We start from the raw sequence: 17,418 nt of genomic DNA on the forward strand, positions 1-17,418 counted from the left end.
ATGGTAGTCCTATCTGGCCCTGGAAAACTCTACCTTTAAGAATTAGGGCTGGTTGAGGGGTGGTGAAATAGACACCTGCTAACTAGGGATTATTCCAACTATACGGCAGCCCATAAAAGCTATGTGACTTGACCTTATACTACTGGAAAAGAGGCTGCATTTTGGATGCTTTCTGGAGTGCAGGATGTTCCAGGTACACCAACCATCTCGGCACATGGACTGCTTTAAACAGAGGGTCACCCGGCACTCAAGCATGTACATTATGTATAGATGGAGTCTATTTATTATCCACAAGTACAATAAAACAGATAAGCAATAAATCAAGATCTTCCTAAAAAAAAGACCTTTGCGGTGTTCTTGCCTTGTCCCAGCCATTAGACGAGTGATGCCACGTGGTGCCTTATTGAAACCTTGTTGGTAGACCCGATAGTCATTGATAACATAAATTAGACTCATTACCCTGGTCTTGCTGAGGTCTTTCACAGAATAATCCAAGGTAAAAAACGAACACATACAACAATAGTTTCAGATAGCCATGATGCTAAAGCTGGGCAAATCACTTTATCATTGTGATTATTACAGGCCGATCTCCCTCCTCAACACAGACGCCAAAATACTCACCAAAATAACGAAGAATTTTGTACCCAGCTATCAGGGATGCCATCCACCCTGACCGATCTGGCTTTATATCTAGAAGGCAGGCCAGTGATGAGACCAAGTAGACCCTTCACCTCAGTGACCAAGGTAATAAGGATGGAAGGAATATGGTCCCTGTCCTCTGTGTACACCAAGAAATCGTTTGACATAGTAAGTTAGGGATTTTATGGAAGACACTTTGAGCAGTCAGCCTGGAAGAGGTATTTCAGGGGTGTATGATGGGTTACCAAGCCCCACGAGCAGGTGTGGGAGTCAATGGGATGAAATCACAGTGGTTCCCCCAATGAGCGGGAGAATATACAAGACTGTCTCCGATTTCCCACATTCTTTTTGCCACCTTTTTCAATACCTTGGCCTAGAGGAGCCACCACAACTCTTTAGTCCAAGGGGTTTGCTTTGGAAGTGAGAAGTTTAAATTAGCAATGTTCATGAATGACTAGTTTCCCTAATCTATCCGATTGTCACTCCCAGTGCTCGTGAGAGAGCTAGGAGAATTTAGGACAATATTGAGCTTTAAGGTCAACTTGTTGAAGTCTGCAGGTCTTAATGTCTTCACCCCATTAGTGCTAATGCCAGCTCTCTAACAGCTGGTGCCTCTGCAGTGATTCACTACAACGATCCAACACTTAGGACTAGACTTGTGGAGAGCCATAATTGTCAGTAGGGAGCCCAGCCTGTGTAACCCATAAAGCCTCTGTGAAAACTGAACTCCATAGCTGGAAGACCGAGACCCTCTCCTGACTTAGTTGGTTAGAATGCATCAAAATGACCCTCTGCTAAAAAATTCTGTCTTCCAAACTCTCCCTCTTTACATTACAAAATACCATGTAAATGAGCAGCTTTAGTGCATTTTCTTTTTGTGGCAGAATAATAAAGTTTGACATAGCTGTCGACAATGTATGTTGGGTGTCGCACAGGGAGGTATAGGAATGCCCAATCTCCTGAACTGTTATGTGACCCACCTCTGCTTTTTCCTCATCTGGACACAGACAAAAGCTGGTGCATGACTGATCGGACTCATTGTAGGGGATAACTACGAGATCCCGTGGACTAGTTAATCTGACAGAAAAGCGGCCTTTTATTTCTCCGCAATCACCGTCTCGAACTAGCAAGTATTGGGGGTAGAATGGAACTGCAAAGGGTTATCCACCTTCCCCCCTCTTCATTCATTCTGCATTGGGGAAATATTTTTCCAGGGGATGAGATAGGAAAGTATTCCACCATTGGTGGGAAAGCATTTGCTTAACAGTGGAAGATGTGTGAGGGAGGATAAATGAAATCATTCGAGCTACTTAAGGATGCAGCCTTTGGCAAGCTTTAGATGGTTTCGTGTGAGGCATTGAGTTTTACAACTATATATAAAGCGGTTTTTAGAGCCCTTACCCCATGTGGAACATACCTCCTATATCATGACTGAGAAAAGAGAAGTGTTCCTTAGCGAAATAGACTACTGAATCAATTACTGCTAGGGAAAAGGCTAGGATGCATGGGAGCGAGAGCTTGGCATTACATTGGGAGAAAAGTTGGGCCACAATCACTGGAGGGCACCATGACTAGCCATGTTCGTGGTAAAGAAACCTGCTTGAGAATACTGCACTTTGACTATAACCCTTTTAGATTGAAGGCCATAGGCTGTGCCCAAGAGGCCCAGTGTTGGCTGCTATTTGAAGAAAAGGGCTTGCTTACCTATGTGCTTTGTTCATGTTCTAAATGATGGCCATTTTGGCAATACATTCTTAAAACAAAGTCACAGGATCCTAATTCGCACAATGTCCTGAGGTCGTCTTCCTGGCAGCAAACAATGTGTCCTAGCTATGTGACAGCGGGGTTCCTGACAGATTGCTTGGGTGAGTAGAGTCTGATGGATCCAAGCATTAGAGAACAATTCGAAAAATGCAGTGTGGCAGGAACAGGAGTTCAGCAAACAATGGGGGTGCAATGGGAGTACTTTGTCTGGAGCTTTCGATACTTAGAGTTCCATGAAGTCTAATAGCATTTGGAATTATAGAAGAATCCCAGCTTCACTCATGCTATGCGACTAACAAGGACACTTAATGGACCTCTAATGAAATTAATGGCTGGCTGTTTAATATTGAACCTTTAATTTATATCCCTTAACCCAGCAAAATGGTGGGTGGAGTTGGAGGGGGAAAAGGGGTTGGGAAAGGGCTTGGAATTTGGAGGTGAGACATTTGGGGAGTTCCCGCTGTTATGATTTTAACTTTGATAAATTGCGATAAAACCTTAATTGAGCGAATTCATCCTTATTTTTCTCAGCCTAGCCCAAACGGGTGTACAAACCACAGTTAAAATAGAAAATGTAAAACTGCTTACTTTATTCTGCAAAGCCGCCAATTAGTTTATGCATAGATAGTACTGGTAGAGCAAGCATGATGGTGACCTTAGCAAACAAGATGATTGATACATTGACACTGTCATTTATTATATTAAGTTTCAGCTTGCTAAATCCACTGCCACATCATTTAGGAACAGACCATTCGCATAAGAATTGCCAAGACACATCACTGTTGCACGCCTAACAAGATTGAAAAGCTCATGTAATCTCCCAGGTAACCCATACCGTACTCTAGCAGTTGTCTGTATGGAGGGCCAGGCTAATAGTGGTCAAGGATTTTTCAAGACCTTGGAGAATTAGAAAGACACCAGTTGATTCCCATTGACCAGATCAAACACAGATCTTAAATCCACAAATTTCAAATATAAGGACCCCTTTTTCGCTTGCTGTACTTTTCAGATTGTGTAGGGCTCTTTTGCCTGGTATACTGTACCAGTACTATTTCTGATACCTGCCTGGCTGTCATTAAGGAAAGCTTCTTTGGCCACTCAGTCCTGTAGGCAGTTTAGGAAGACGTTTTCAAGTCACGCTTTTCATGACCGCACGAGCATATATTCAAGAATCATGATCCCGTTTTATGTAAGTAAATGCAAAGCGCTTCATTCTCAGCAATTCAATTCTCTCTGGTTAAGTGTGAGCATAATTCATGTGACTAACTTCAATATTGGTTTTATCTTCAGTGAGAAGGTAGAAGATTTGTTACAAAATGAAGAGAAAAAGACGCTGGATTTGGAACCATGCACCGGGTATGTTTACAGTCTATACAGGCCAACATTGCTGCTTTTATTTCTGCATCTCTTCTGCATGTATTTTGGATGTTGGCATTGTTTCACAGTGTAATGAAATATATGTTTGGGTAAATGATGAAGCATTTGCATTCTGTTTCTTTCTATAGTACATAATAGCACTCACTAAATCTTCAGTCCAGTGAAGGAGTACTTCAAAAATAAACAATTGAATGCAAAACTAAATATAATGGAAAACTGTGTTGTATAAAGCAAAGAAAAACATGGCTTGGCAGAGCAATGTGTTCGATATATTAAGTTATATGATCTGCCAGTAAGATCATGCTGTGAAATTTATTACTAAATGGTGTTCCTCCTGGCGGCTGAACATTGTTGTACTACTAAACGGGACCAAGGTGTCAGACATGCAGTGGCTCACTGTACAGTTCAGGTTTTCAATTTGTCTAGATTTTTAATCTGTGGCTAGAGCTTGACCTGAATCAGGATTTTTAAAGACCAACTAGACAGCCGCAGACGCTATAAGGAGCCACATTCATAGAGTAGATCACCATTGCAGGTACTGAAAGCGAAAAAGTGCACACTAGGACAATGAAATGGCCGTCCTAGTTCATAACTCTCTTCCCTGTCAATTTTAAATCTGCTTGTCAAGGAAACGTGAGAAAATAGGAGTAACCGATGCCCAAGAATGTATTAAAAGGTTTCATGTGGCACAGGACCATAACCTAGGATTCAAAATGTCAGGGCAAGTAAGCAGAATTCCTTAGAATTAGAACGCTTATACTGTGCCATAATTCTGGTGCTCCTAGAAAACAGGCTTTCACATAACCAGTATTTATGGTGGTATAGTCTGCCAAATAAGTGTAGTTACTCCACTTAAAAGGAATATAAGAGAAGCACAATGTTTGTATGCAAATGTATTACTGCAGTCACAATATCTCAAATGCTTATCAGGAATTCTCTGACCGGCTATGGGAAATCTCTGAATTTATATAGCACTAACTAGACCTTTACTATCAAACTATTTTTAGGTCGAGCATTCGAGACCTCTTGTATATTTTAGTATATACTTATTATATACTTATATGTGTATGTACTTTGTGGGCTCTGGAGCTCAGCCCTAGGAGGGACTTTTTTCTGTTCAACTGCCTCTATTTAACTTTCTTTATAGAAAACGACCAGCAGAGGTCAGTAAAATACCAGAATCACTTTAGCATTCTCTAGATTCAAGTTCATAGAAATGGTGTTCCACGAGCAACCGTAGACAATGTTATTTTCAAATCTTGTATTTTCAGTGATATGACGAAGGCCCTGATATTTATATTAAAAACAGAGCTTTGGACTATACCATTTCGCGCTGAAAGGCAATATTTCTCTCCATGTGTTCCCATACCTGACGTGTCACACAGTTTGGTGCTTACTTTCCCTCCATGTTAAAGAAAAATAGATGTTTCAGCACCCAGGCTAATATGCTGCATAGTTAAATACATATAAGGTCCCAAAGGCGAGACAAATTGCATTGCAAATGCTTGTTTATCAATCTGTCTATTTTAGGTTCTTTGACTGACTCGTGGAAAACGTGTAATATTTTACTTTGCATAAGCTGCAGCCATTTTGGCTGTGGTGTCCATTTCCTTTCCTTCGTAATTCTCCCGTCTGCTACTGCTAGTCTTTTTCTGCCTGTGCTATCTATTTTGGTTGACCTCCTGACTCAGCTAAAAGCAATGTACGTGCTGAGTTATTAGCTGCCAGTACACCTGTTAACTGTCAATCATGTATTGCTGCCATAAGCACTCCTGCTCCCCCTCCAACTTTGCTGACCACGTTGTTATTCATCTACCCTTGTTTGCTGAAAACTATTTCTAAAATTGTACTCCCTATTTCTGTTCACATGCTTATACTGCACAAAACCTGTATAAAAGCCCGGTCTTCTGTGACATTAATGTACTACCTTCTCCAGCACTTGAGTGCTGTGTGGACGTGGTCCCACTCATGAGTGATTACTAAACTTGTTATTTATTCCTAATCCAGTACTGATCTCTACTTTGTTGGTTTTTGAACCTGTGGACAAAAGGTTGACCCTGCACCAGTGTACCCCTAAAAAGGTATATTTCCACAGTTGGCATCCGTCGTGCGACCCCATCAGAGACGCTGCCGCCCGAAGGAGTGGTTTTGACGGAAGATCGAAATTTCACTGAGGAAGCGCACTGCACAAGGAGACCTTTGTCTTTGCAGGCCGACGTGACTTTTCCGGTTTTCCCGATTTGACCCTCCAGGTGGTGCCGGTCTCGACTGGGGTTTTCTTTGGCGTACTTTTATAGTGACCATTAGGTCGACCAGAGATCAGTAGGTGGGAGTTGGAGACTTCTGTCTGGTAAGGTCGCTAAAGCGGCACTCTTGATTTGTTAAGCCTGGGCTTTTTATTTGAATTTGTGATTCACTTTTTGCAAAAATTGTAGGCGGGTAATGTGGAGATTTTTCTCCTTTTGAAAATTTTTAAGTAGGTATATTTTACACATTTCTAAAGCATGCCTCTTCTCCGCACACTCTGTAGGTGGTGTTGCTGCTCTGGTGGTACCAAACAAAGTTTAGAAAAAAGTCAGAGGGCTCCCCCAGAGGGGACACCTAATAAAGACATATATTTCAAATATGGTATTTCTTCCAGAACGTACAGTACACTGTGGAGCAAAAACACGAAGATAGATTCTGGTCTATAATGGCATGTTAATGGGTTATTTGATTTTAAAAAGGTTCAATATGTAGAGTAGGGTTCATTTGAAAGAAAAAGTAGACGGGATATGTTTGATTGTGTACGTATGTGGGAGAAAAGTGCGGGATAGTGAAAAGAGCAGAAGCTATAGCAGAAAAAGAACAAAACGATATATCAAAAAGCGCTAGAATTTAAAGATCAAGAAAAGGAAAAAATAGAAAAAAGATGGGGAACGTCGATTAGAGGTAAATGGACAGTATCCTATCAAGTGCCCTATTTATCCCATACTTAATAAACCTCAGGATGACTGCATCCTATTAGAACGCCACCCCAACCCCGTATAAATTCCCCACTCCAAGTGCCCCTGAGGATGAGGTTTTTGATAAGGAGCATTTGTCTTCAAAAGAAAAAGATAAAGATAAGCAAATTGGGCAGCAGACTCGCTCTACTTTATCTAGGCAAGAGAAAGATAACTTGCGGAATATTGCTAGGGAGGAAGCACGTCCGACTTCTACAGCAACGGCCTTCGCAGTTACAGTTCAGACTTGGGAAGACGCCAAACGGTTTTATTTATGTCGAAAAATTCACCTGGGAGGTAATATATGGTTGGCGGCATATTTCTAATGCAACAGAACCAGATGATATAAGTTCGTATTATAAACAGTTAGGTTCGAAAAAAAGGAAAGTCCCATCTCCTATCTGATATGATTAGACGGGTGGTCAAATTACGAGATGACACATTGCGTTTGCGGAAGGAGCAAGAATTAGCTTGGAAAAATAAAGTTGCAGAAGCAGTTCACTCTCAGGCAAAGAAAGTAGATGCTTTGGTGGATGCGAATAAACCTAGTAGTAGTGAGTCTACTATGAAACCTATGCATGAAGCTACACCCCTGCATGTTCCTCCGAAATTTGCGGGAACCAATAATGATAAAACTTTGAATTATGCAAAGGGATATTTTATATATAATTGGGTTTACACTCCTTGGAGTAGAGCTGATGTGATGGTTCTTACGGCTGCTTTGCCCGACCCCATGAAAAATCCTGCCGCCTTCTATGAGGAGGTGGAAGGAGCCATTAGCTCCTGCACTATGACCTTGCCAGATATTGATATGTTCTTTGGGCTTATTTTGCCCTCTAATATGTGGAGAACAATACGTAAAATAGATGACTATGTGGCATTTTGTGACACCTGAGTGGCATTAGAAAGAATAGATGCGGAAAGGGAGCCTGCGCAGAAACCTCAGAAGGAGATATTAGATCTTCCTAAAGCTATTGTCACTAAGTTAAAAACTCTCATACCCCCTAAGAAAATAGATTGGACTATGTTAGTGTCCTGTAAACAGAAAAAGGATTTAGTCAATTTCTGATCTCTGTTCAAGATTTGAGGAGACATTCCATGATTTTAGTGGTCAGTAATTAGCTGATGATACGGGTAAACATTTGTTTGTTGATACATTTGTCGCTAATATGTTACCAGAAATAGCTAGGCGCTTAAAGGCCAGCGAGAGTTCTTGGGCCACGTCTGTGCCAGTTTCCCTTTTGACTATGGCCTAATATTATGAGTGACAGGAAGCAAAAGGCAGGGAGGATAAGGTGGTTAAAGAATTAAAGACAAAAGTTACGTTGGCTCAAGCATATGGTTCACCATTTAGGTAAGGTGGAAGAGGCGGACGTGCAATGTATACACCTCGAGTGCCCCCTTTTGCGAGGTCAGCAGTATCAGCGGGGAAGGGGTAAGTATGAGAGGACGCCCAAGGAGTTCAGGAAACCGGGGAGTTACAGGAGCTCGCCCCAGATTTGAAGCAGTTGAACAAGGAACAAATTACTCTAATACTTTTGATAGACGAAATCAATATCAAATGTCTGATTACTCTGCTGATGCTCTTGCGGATTCCGATTATGCATAGGGATGCCTAGGATGGGGTAAGGGACTGGTTGAGGTGCCAGTAGATCAAATGGGTCCTTATGTTGACGCAAACGTCTTGGGATCTACTGATCAGTTTCTGGTTGATACAGGGGCTACTCGTAGTGCTCTGTCTAAAAAAAAATATTGATTCCTAGGTCTCTCCTGTCTGGCACAATGATAACATCGATAGGATTCAATGGGACACCTACACCTAGCCCACTTTCACAGCCACTTGAATTCAGGCTTGATAGAGACTACAGCATGTCCATTTTATGCTTTCCCCTACCACACATTGTGGGTATCGATATGCTTAATTATTTTTGTGCCACAATACGTTGTTCTCCAGAAGGTGTGCGTGTTATTTTAAATAATAATTATCCAATGGTCGAGAGATTGTCTTATCAATGAGGATGCCGCGCTGGCGTTCTTGCCTAGTGTGAAGGAACACTTATCTTTTCTTGGCCTCCATCATCACAGTCTTGTGAAAGAAATTGCAATTTTGTAGCCAGCAGGTTACCTATGTAGTTCACCTCCTAAGGGGGGACGTGCACTCACACCAAACTGCACTCAGACCATTCTAGACACTCCTGTACCCCGCACTCAGAAGGATGTCCTTGCACTGATTGGCCTCACCTTTTTTTTTTTAGGCAGTTTTTCACACATTAAACTTTTGTTGGCCCATTTTCCCCTCCCATGGACTGCTGAGTGCCAGAGCGCCTTCCAACAGTTACGCCAAGCCCTTTGTTCTGCACCAGTATTAGGTATCCCAGACATGTTGATGAGTGACTATTTGTCTCAGTTAACTGACAGCTTGTCTTCTATTTATCAGCAGGTGCGGGAAGCTCTTCCTTCGTGAGTCCTGATGTGTTGACAGACCACCGCGACATCCTGGTCACCGAGAAAGGATGAGCTGTGTCACCTGAAGGACTTGAGGAAGTCTTCCCGGACCACACGATCCCTGGTACATCTAGATATCTGCTTCGATCAAGGAAGAAAGACATTTCAGCGCCTAAAGACTGTTTGAGCCACTGTCCGGGGTGGTTAAAGACTGACTACAAATGGGGTAGCCTTTTAGTGATTACTCATCTCAACGTTGGTGAAGAAACTAACGCCTGCCCAGGACCTTAGGGCATCATCTGTTTTGTTGTTTGGCGATGAAAATGAGCTCCGCTAAGAAGATCGTTGCAACAGTGTGCAACGGCTGTACAATCTGCATCCTTGATCTGACTTTGACTGCTGCCATCATCGCTACTGTAATGTGGGTAGTGGAGGAAGTAATGCCTGGAGCCTCCTTACCTAACATTACTGTTACATCACTTGCTGCAAAAGAGCACCATCGTTTTGATTTGCTGCAACATGAACAGGGATACCGGCAAAATCTGAGAAACAATACATTTCTTCAAATGTTGCATCATCCTGTTGTCACCGCTGCCATTCTCTCACAATGGCTCATGCCCAGCTTGGTTCACACTTCTATATGCCTCTAGTGGTCCCGTCTATTAAGGGGGCCATGTTTACCTTCTCTGTTGCCAACAACCTTTGAGGTGCTGGAAACTGTGGATAAAAGCTATGCTACCCTTAGTAAACAGATTGTAACATCACTGGATGAACTGATCCCTCTAAAAAGGGTGAAGAACAAGCCTCGGAGAACTAACGCTTGGTTCACTAGTGATCTTAGCCAAGAGAAACTCCGCTGTAAACAGGCGGAGCGTGCTTGGAGGAGAGGGCACGCGGATTCAAATTGCGCAGAATACAGACAGGCTCTGCGGGAATATAAAGACCACCTAAAGATGGCTAAGGCGAAGTTCCTGGAAGACTCTTTAGCCAAAGCCACCAACAAATCACAGATCCTTTTTAAGCTGGTCAACAACCTGGCAAATCCGGCCTGTGCAGTTCCAGTCACCACAGCATCTCAGGAGCTGTGTAATTCCTTGGCCTCTGCTTTTGAGGAAAAAATCAGGCTTATCTTGAGTGGCCTCTCGACTTGGAGCCATTTGGTCCCGATAGTCTTCTCCACGGAAACCTCCTCACCCTCTGGGTGTGGAAGAGGTTAAGGGGGAACAACAGCAATTATCTTGCTTTCCCATCCCTTCCTTGGAGGAATTCTGTATGGTGGCTAATGGTGTGTCGTCGGGTTCCCCACTTGATCCATTGCCACATAGGATTTGGAAGGTCTTCTAGACAGAACTGCTACCTCCGCTGCATACCATCTGCTGCCAGTCTGACTTCAGCTTCGGTTCCTGATAGCTGGAAGCTTGCAATCGTGACACCGTTGCTAAAAAAGGCCTCTCTGGACCCGCTTTGTCCTGCCAGCTATAGGCCTATCTCGCTGCTTCCATTCCCTATAAAAATTCTAGAGAAGTTGGTTACAAGAACTTTATCTAACTTTCTGGAATCTAACGCTTGTCTGGACGCTGTCCAGTTTGGATTCAGGCCAGCGCATGGGACTGAGACCGCCCTGATCACCGTGCTGGACGATCTGCGAACGCGTGTCGATACGGGTAAGGCAGCATTTTTAGTGCTGCTGGACATGTCGGCCGCGTTCGACACGGTGGATCACGCCGTCCTGCTGGATCGTCTCCAGAGGGCGGGCGTGGGTGGTCTGGCGCTGGGTTGGCTTGAGTCTTACCTGGAAAATAGGCAACAAGCAGTTGCATTACCACCTTTCCGGTCAGACACACGTCAGGTGAAGCAGGGTGTGCCACAGGGGTCGGCGATTAGCCCGATCCTCTTCAACCTATACCTCCGACCCCTAATCAGTCTGATAAAATCTTTCGGCATCTCGGTCATCAATTATGCAGACGATACACAACTGATTTTTTCCTTTGAGGGTAAGGAGGCGGTTTCGAGGGAAACTTTCCATCAGTGTATGTCGGAAACAGCAGAGTGGCTTCGCCTTAACTCACTCCAATTTAATGGGGCAAAGACCGAAGTGCTCCATTGCTCATTGGATCAGCCCTCTCGCACGTTGCCAGAAGGTTTTTGGCCGGCATCCATTTTGGGTACGGTGACAGCGGCGGAGTCGGCCCGTAATTTGGGGATACTGTTTGAGCCTGGTCTGCAACTGGATGCCTCGGTGAATAAGACTATAACTACATGCATGGGCCTGCTTCGAGCACTACGTAAAATCCTGCCGTTGCTCCCCCCAGAGGCTCGAGTAGAGGTGGTGCGTAGTACTATACTCAGTAGGTTAGACTACTGCAACGCACTACTTCTGGGGGCACCTAAGTCCTTAGTAGGTAGGCTGCAGAGGGTTCAAAACATGGCGGCCAAACTGGCTTTAGCCCGACCTCGCTCCGCGTCATCTTCAGAAGCATTATCTGACCTCCATTGGCTGCCTGTCCAGCAGCGCATTTTCTTCAAAGCTGCCTGTATTGTGTTTAGAGCGCTGCATGGGCTGGGACCGCTGCCACTCCAACATCTTTTCTCGTGGTACCAGGCTGCTAGGCCTTTAAGATCCTCCTCGGCTTTTTTGATCACAGTCCCTAAATTTGTGAGAGTGAGGATGGGTGGTCGTGCTTTTGGTTTTACAGCAGCTAAGCTGTGGAATACCCTCCCTTTGTTGCTAAGGAGTAAGCAGGAAATTTTCTCCTTTAAAAAAGAGTTGAAGACCTATCTCTTTCCAAAGTAATGTAGTGTATTAGATCTGATGACTCATTCAAGGTCAAGCGCCAGGATACCCTTGGGGTGGCAGTAGCGCTTAATAAGAACTCAATACAATGCAATACAATACATAATGAGCAAAGTATGTTACCCCGATGAGGAAAGGGACCCACAAGCCAAAGGAACTATATGGGAAATGGAGGAGTATCGCAGAGGAAATTGCCCCAAAACGCCTTTTGTCATCGCTGTTACTAGAGCCCGCTCAAATCTTTGTGTGAGCAATTTTGGTAGTATCCCAGTGGGAAAAAAGTGACTGTACCACAGAATTGAACATTACTGTTACGAACAATAGCAGTCTTCTATCCACGCCCAACACCTATTTCACTTGTGGGAGTAAAGGCTACTAGCATCTACCGATCGGATGGTCCGGAACATGCTACATGTCCTCCTTGCTTCCTCCTGTGTTCCTAGCACCTGCATCTTATCATAAAGATCAAAAACTGTTTAATGACATTTCCTTGAACCAATTCAAAAGAACTATAAATAATGATGAAGTGGATCAAACTGACACTGCATCGCAGCAATATGTTGACTTTAATTTGGGACTCTTTTTCTTTGTTGGTGCGGCTTTGAATAGCAGATAAATCAGACGCTTACAAATGTCCAAAATGTAAATGCCCGTTTAGCAATAGACCGAGAAGTCAGCGATATGATGCTGATCGATATACATTATATTTATCGTACCCCTTTTAAAGCATAAGAAAATGTCTTAGCTTATGCCAAAAGGGCAGTCTGTGGAAAACGTGTAATTTTATTTGGCATAAGCTGCAGCCATTTTGGCTGTGGTGTCCATTTCCTTTCCTTCGGAATTCTCCTGTCCTCTGCTGCTAATCTTTCTGCCTGTGCTATCTATTTTAGTTGACTTCCTGACTCAGCTAAAAGCAATGTACGTGATGAGAGTTTGTAGCTGCCAGTACACCTGTTAACTGTCGATAATGTATTGCACTCCTGCCCCCCTCCCACTTTGCTGACCAAGTGGTTATTCATCTGCCCTTGTTTGCTGAAAACTATTTCTAAAATTGTTCTCCCCATTTCTGTTCATATGCTTACACTGCAGAAAACCTGTATAAAAGCCCTGTGTTCTGACTTTAGTGTACTACCTCCTGCAGTACTTGAGTGCTGTGTGAACGTGGTCGCACTCATGAGTGATTAATAACTTGTTTATTCCTACTTCAGTGCTGAGCTCTACTTTGTTGGTTTTTGAACCAGTGGACAAAAGGGTGACCCTGCACCAGTGTACCTCAAAGGTATATTTCCACAGACTGATTGACCCCCATGCCAGACATGCAAAGTCACTGCTCTTCAATGTCTTATTATTAAATGGAACATGTGTCATGAAAAAAGTGCGGTATCTACTGGATTTAACAAAAATAGTGCCTAGTGTGTGTGTGAACAGATGAGTATTGCAGTGTGGCAACAATGAATACTGCCACTGCGTTATAGAAACTGGCATGCCACTTTCACACTCAAATATGCAATCGTACAAAGAAATTGCACCGGCAACCTGAACTGCAGTCATATAGCAAGAATTCTGGCAGATTGGTTCCATGTGCTAGGCCGTGGGATAACTAATCGGAACAAGAAAACACAGTACGAGGAGAAGTACAAATAGGACTAGTGCTGAGAAGTAAATTCAACTTTCGAATCCAAAACCACACTATCTGTTGTGCTTTTACTTTTCAAACGTAATCTGATGAAAAATGTATGCACAAATAAACGAAAAAGCTACAAGATTTTTGGCTTATTTCACATCCCTAATTGTTTTCTCACTGGCTGCAGGGTTTCACACATATCAGCCTGCTAGGCACCAGCTAGAGGGTCTGATTCAAAGACTTGCGTGTACAAAAAATCCTGTTTGCAGTAGTAAATTTCATAACTTGGATCACAAACTCTGGGTGTGTAGACTTTTGTTCTTGTGAATTAGGAGGCTGTACGAATGTGGTGAAATGTTTACGTTCATAAATGCAAGAGTGCGAACATTATTGTTTGATGAGGTGAGTTGAAAAGGGATATAGCCATAAAATAATCAATACCCAAAACCTCATATGTTTGGGGGTGGTAACATCCAACATTTTTGCATCATCTTCCAGACTCTAGGCGCCTAGACAAAACTGCTGTTGTGACTAGCACGTTTTGAGAACCTTTCCTATGTGGCAAGGCCGGGAAAACCCTTGTGTTTTCTTGTGGTATTGGATAAGTGGGTTCTCAGCTTGCACATTATCCCTTTGGAGGAAAGAAATGGTTTGGTGATCGTGTGGACATTTATTTATTCAAACGTTTTCCACCAGGTGGGAAGACTGCGTAAGTAATTCTTGAAAATCTGTAATGTCATTTATTGTCCAATGTGCTCCTGAGATTTTTTTTTTTATGTAGTTTTATGTAGTTTGAAATCTTCTGAATGCAAGAGTAAACGTACAGGAGCCCGATTTCTAACTTATCTCTGGTGGTGTTTGATTCAGGCCTTCAGCCTTAGCTAGTTTCTTGATAGAATGACTAGTGAACAAGCCACTGTGCATGGGGTTGGAGAGGAAGAGCAATAGGAGAAGGAAATCTACTTTCAGGGCCTACATAACTTTTATAATGACATTTTAAAATAAGTAACGTAATTATCCCAGTAGCAAATGAAGAGTTTGACTAACTTAAAACTAATTGTTACCTTTTGCTCCTATACTTAGTAATAAATGTGCATTTAGACACCGACCTGCAAATTGCACATTAGCCTTACTCATTGGAGAGATTCCAGACTTAAAACCAGACCCTCACAATGGTACTGTTCAAAGATCTGGTGAATATTTTTACACAGTGCCAAAAAACAGTATAATAGGTTAGTTCTCACTGTCAAAGTAATTGTTAGACCTGTCACCTTGGCGTGGGTCTCCCTTCTATTTTTTGCTGTTGCCTCATGTGTTTTTACTGGTGTTCGATGCTTTGGGCACTGTGCCACTGCTATCCAGTGCCACAGTGCAAGTGCTCCCTATGGTAAATTGATGTATGGTTTAGTGAGTCTATGATTGGCTGGTTTGGTTTACCTGTCAGACCCTAGTACAGTGCACCAGGAGTGCCCAGGGCTGGTAATCCAAATGCTGCTAGTGGGCTTGCTGCACTGGTTGTGCCGCCCATAGAAGCAGCCTGTTAAAGTGTGTCTAAGACTTGCCATTGCAGAGCCTGTGCGCAGTCTGGTACTGCCATTCTGACTGGGCAAGTGCACCCACTTGCCAGTCCCTAAACCTTCCCTTTTCTTAATATCAGACACCCCTATGGTAGGACCAAGGGCAGGGTGCATTGTAAGTATAAGGTAGGACATGCCCTGATGTGTGTGGCATGTTCTAATAGTGAATTACAGCCATTTTCGTTTTTCACTATTGCAAGGCTACCTGTATCCCATAGGCCAGAATGGGCAGTTTTGATTATTACATCTTATAATCCTAACTGACTCAAGAAACATGGTAGATATTCGAGTTTAGTATGCCTGAACTCAGAATGATAAAATGCATCTTTTAGTGAAGTTGGTTTTAACAATCTGTGTTTGAAAATACCACTTTTAGAAAGTAGGTAATTTTTTTTTTTTTTGAAACCTTTATTACAGAATTCAAAAGATATACAAAGATGGGCCTACAACCTTCGGGCCGGCCGCTAGCAAACAGTAAGAGCATAGGATACAGTTAGTAAACACACGCTGCAGCGTGAGAGAGATCACAGGAGTTGAAAGAAGCGTTGGCGGCCACACCGTCCGGACCCCCCAAATGGCGGTTCCATTTTTATATAAGAAACGACAAACAAATCCACAAGGCAGCAAAAGTCAAAGCAGCAGTATGAGCTCCCCTGGGGAGGACCCTACCGATCCACAGGAATAGCGGGGGGGGATAGGCCGGGGCGGAGACTCAATGTCCAGAACCAAGGCGACAAGCAGACTAGGGAGACGGGGCCAGTGCCAGATCAGGCGTCAGCGGCGGGGTACAAATTCCGCCACGGTAGGAGTTCCAGGGGCCCCACACTTTCACCCATTTCCCAGGCTTACCTCTCGCAACATACACTACCTTTTCCCGAAACATACACCAATCCATGTTGTCCTTCCACGCCGAGACCGTTGGCGACCTCTGGGAGCCCCACAATTGCGCTATGTCACGCTTGGCCACCATATATCCCAGAGTCACCCACCACGTCTGCGGCACTGAGTAGTCAGTCGGCTCCCACACATTTAGCAGACATCTCCTCGCCTCGGGAAGCAGCGTCACATGCGTGACCGCCTGCAACACCGCATGCACACCACGCCAGAATCGCGCCACCTCCGGGCATTCCCACAAAATATGGAAGAAGGTCCCTAAAGAACCACACCCACGCTTACACAACCCATCCACGGCATATCCCATACGCATCAGACCCGGCCCCGTAACATAGACCCTATGGAGTATTTTGAGCTGGACGAAGCGAAGGCGGGCCGGTATGGCCACCTCTTTCGGGGAGGCCACCGCAGACACCCAGTCCTCGTCATCCAGCTCCAATCCATCGGCGACCCACGCCTCACGAAGGCTAGTCAGCAGTCCCGAGCGATCGTTGATGAGCTTTTTGTAAATCAATGAAATCGTGCCATCCGGTACATGCCCATCTAGCACTCTATCTTCCAGAGGGGAGTACTCCGGGATGGAGGCAACATCCGGGAATACGGAGCACAGCGCGTGACGGACCTGTATATATCGAAAGTACTCCCTGTCCTGCAACTGGAATTCCGTCTGCAGCACATCGAACGTTTTGAATCCCCCCCCTCGTCCAGAGATCGCCCACCTTGCTGATGCCTATCATGTCCCACTTCTCAAAGCCCTTCGAGGTCCACAGGGAGCCCAGCCGCTCAGATGCATACAGTGGCGTCGCCCGGGTCAACCGATCCTTCCACCCCATCGCCAAGTTTGCCGCGTGCCACACCCGTATCGCGACCCGAGTAGGGCCCGTCAGACGTGCGTCGAGCGATCTAGAATAAAGCGCCCGATTATAGTCGCCACCCGGCAGTAACAGTTTATCCATTTCAAAGGCCGGGTTAAGAGCGGGCCCATAAAGGCCGTGGTTTATCGCAGCCAGCTGGGAGGCCCAGTAATACCGTTTGATGTCTGGGAGGGCGACCCCCCCGTCGTACCACGGGAGCGTCCGCTTCGCAAGGGCGATACGCGGCCTCCCCTCCCAGAACAGGTGTCGCTGCAGACTCTCTACCTCGCGAAAGTAGCGCGCCGGGACAACGTCCATCGTGTTCTGTAAAGCGTATAGGAAACGTGGCAGCGACATCATCTTAAACAATGCCGCACGGCCGAGCGGTGAGAGCGGCAAGCGCCTCCAACGCGCCACGTCCTCCTTCAGGCGCTGGAGGGGGGGGAGCAAGTTCTGTTTATATCGG

The 17,418-nt window shown here is 44.5% G+C and overlaps 1 protein-coding gene across 2 annotated transcripts in view; it reads left to right on the top strand.

Moving 5' to 3' along the window:
• PARN (poly(A)-specific ribonuclease) overlaps positions 1-17,418 on the top strand; it is an 806,720-nt gene that overhangs the window by 93,184 nt on the left and 696,118 nt on the right. For both annotated transcript variants that reach the window (XM_085628287.1, XM_085628288.1), the window contains exon 8: positions 3,694-3,759. In XM_085628287.1, coding sequence (XP_085484413.1) covers positions 3,694-3,759 — 66 coding nt within the window. The remainder of the gene's footprint in view (positions 1-3,693; positions 3,760-17,418) is intronic.

Source organism: Triturus cristatus, chromosome 10, assembly GCF_964204655.1.
Source record: "Triturus cristatus chromosome 10, aTriCri1.1, whole genome shotgun sequence".
Taxonomy (NCBI): domain Eukaryota; kingdom Metazoa; phylum Chordata; class Amphibia; order Caudata; family Salamandridae; genus Triturus; species Triturus cristatus.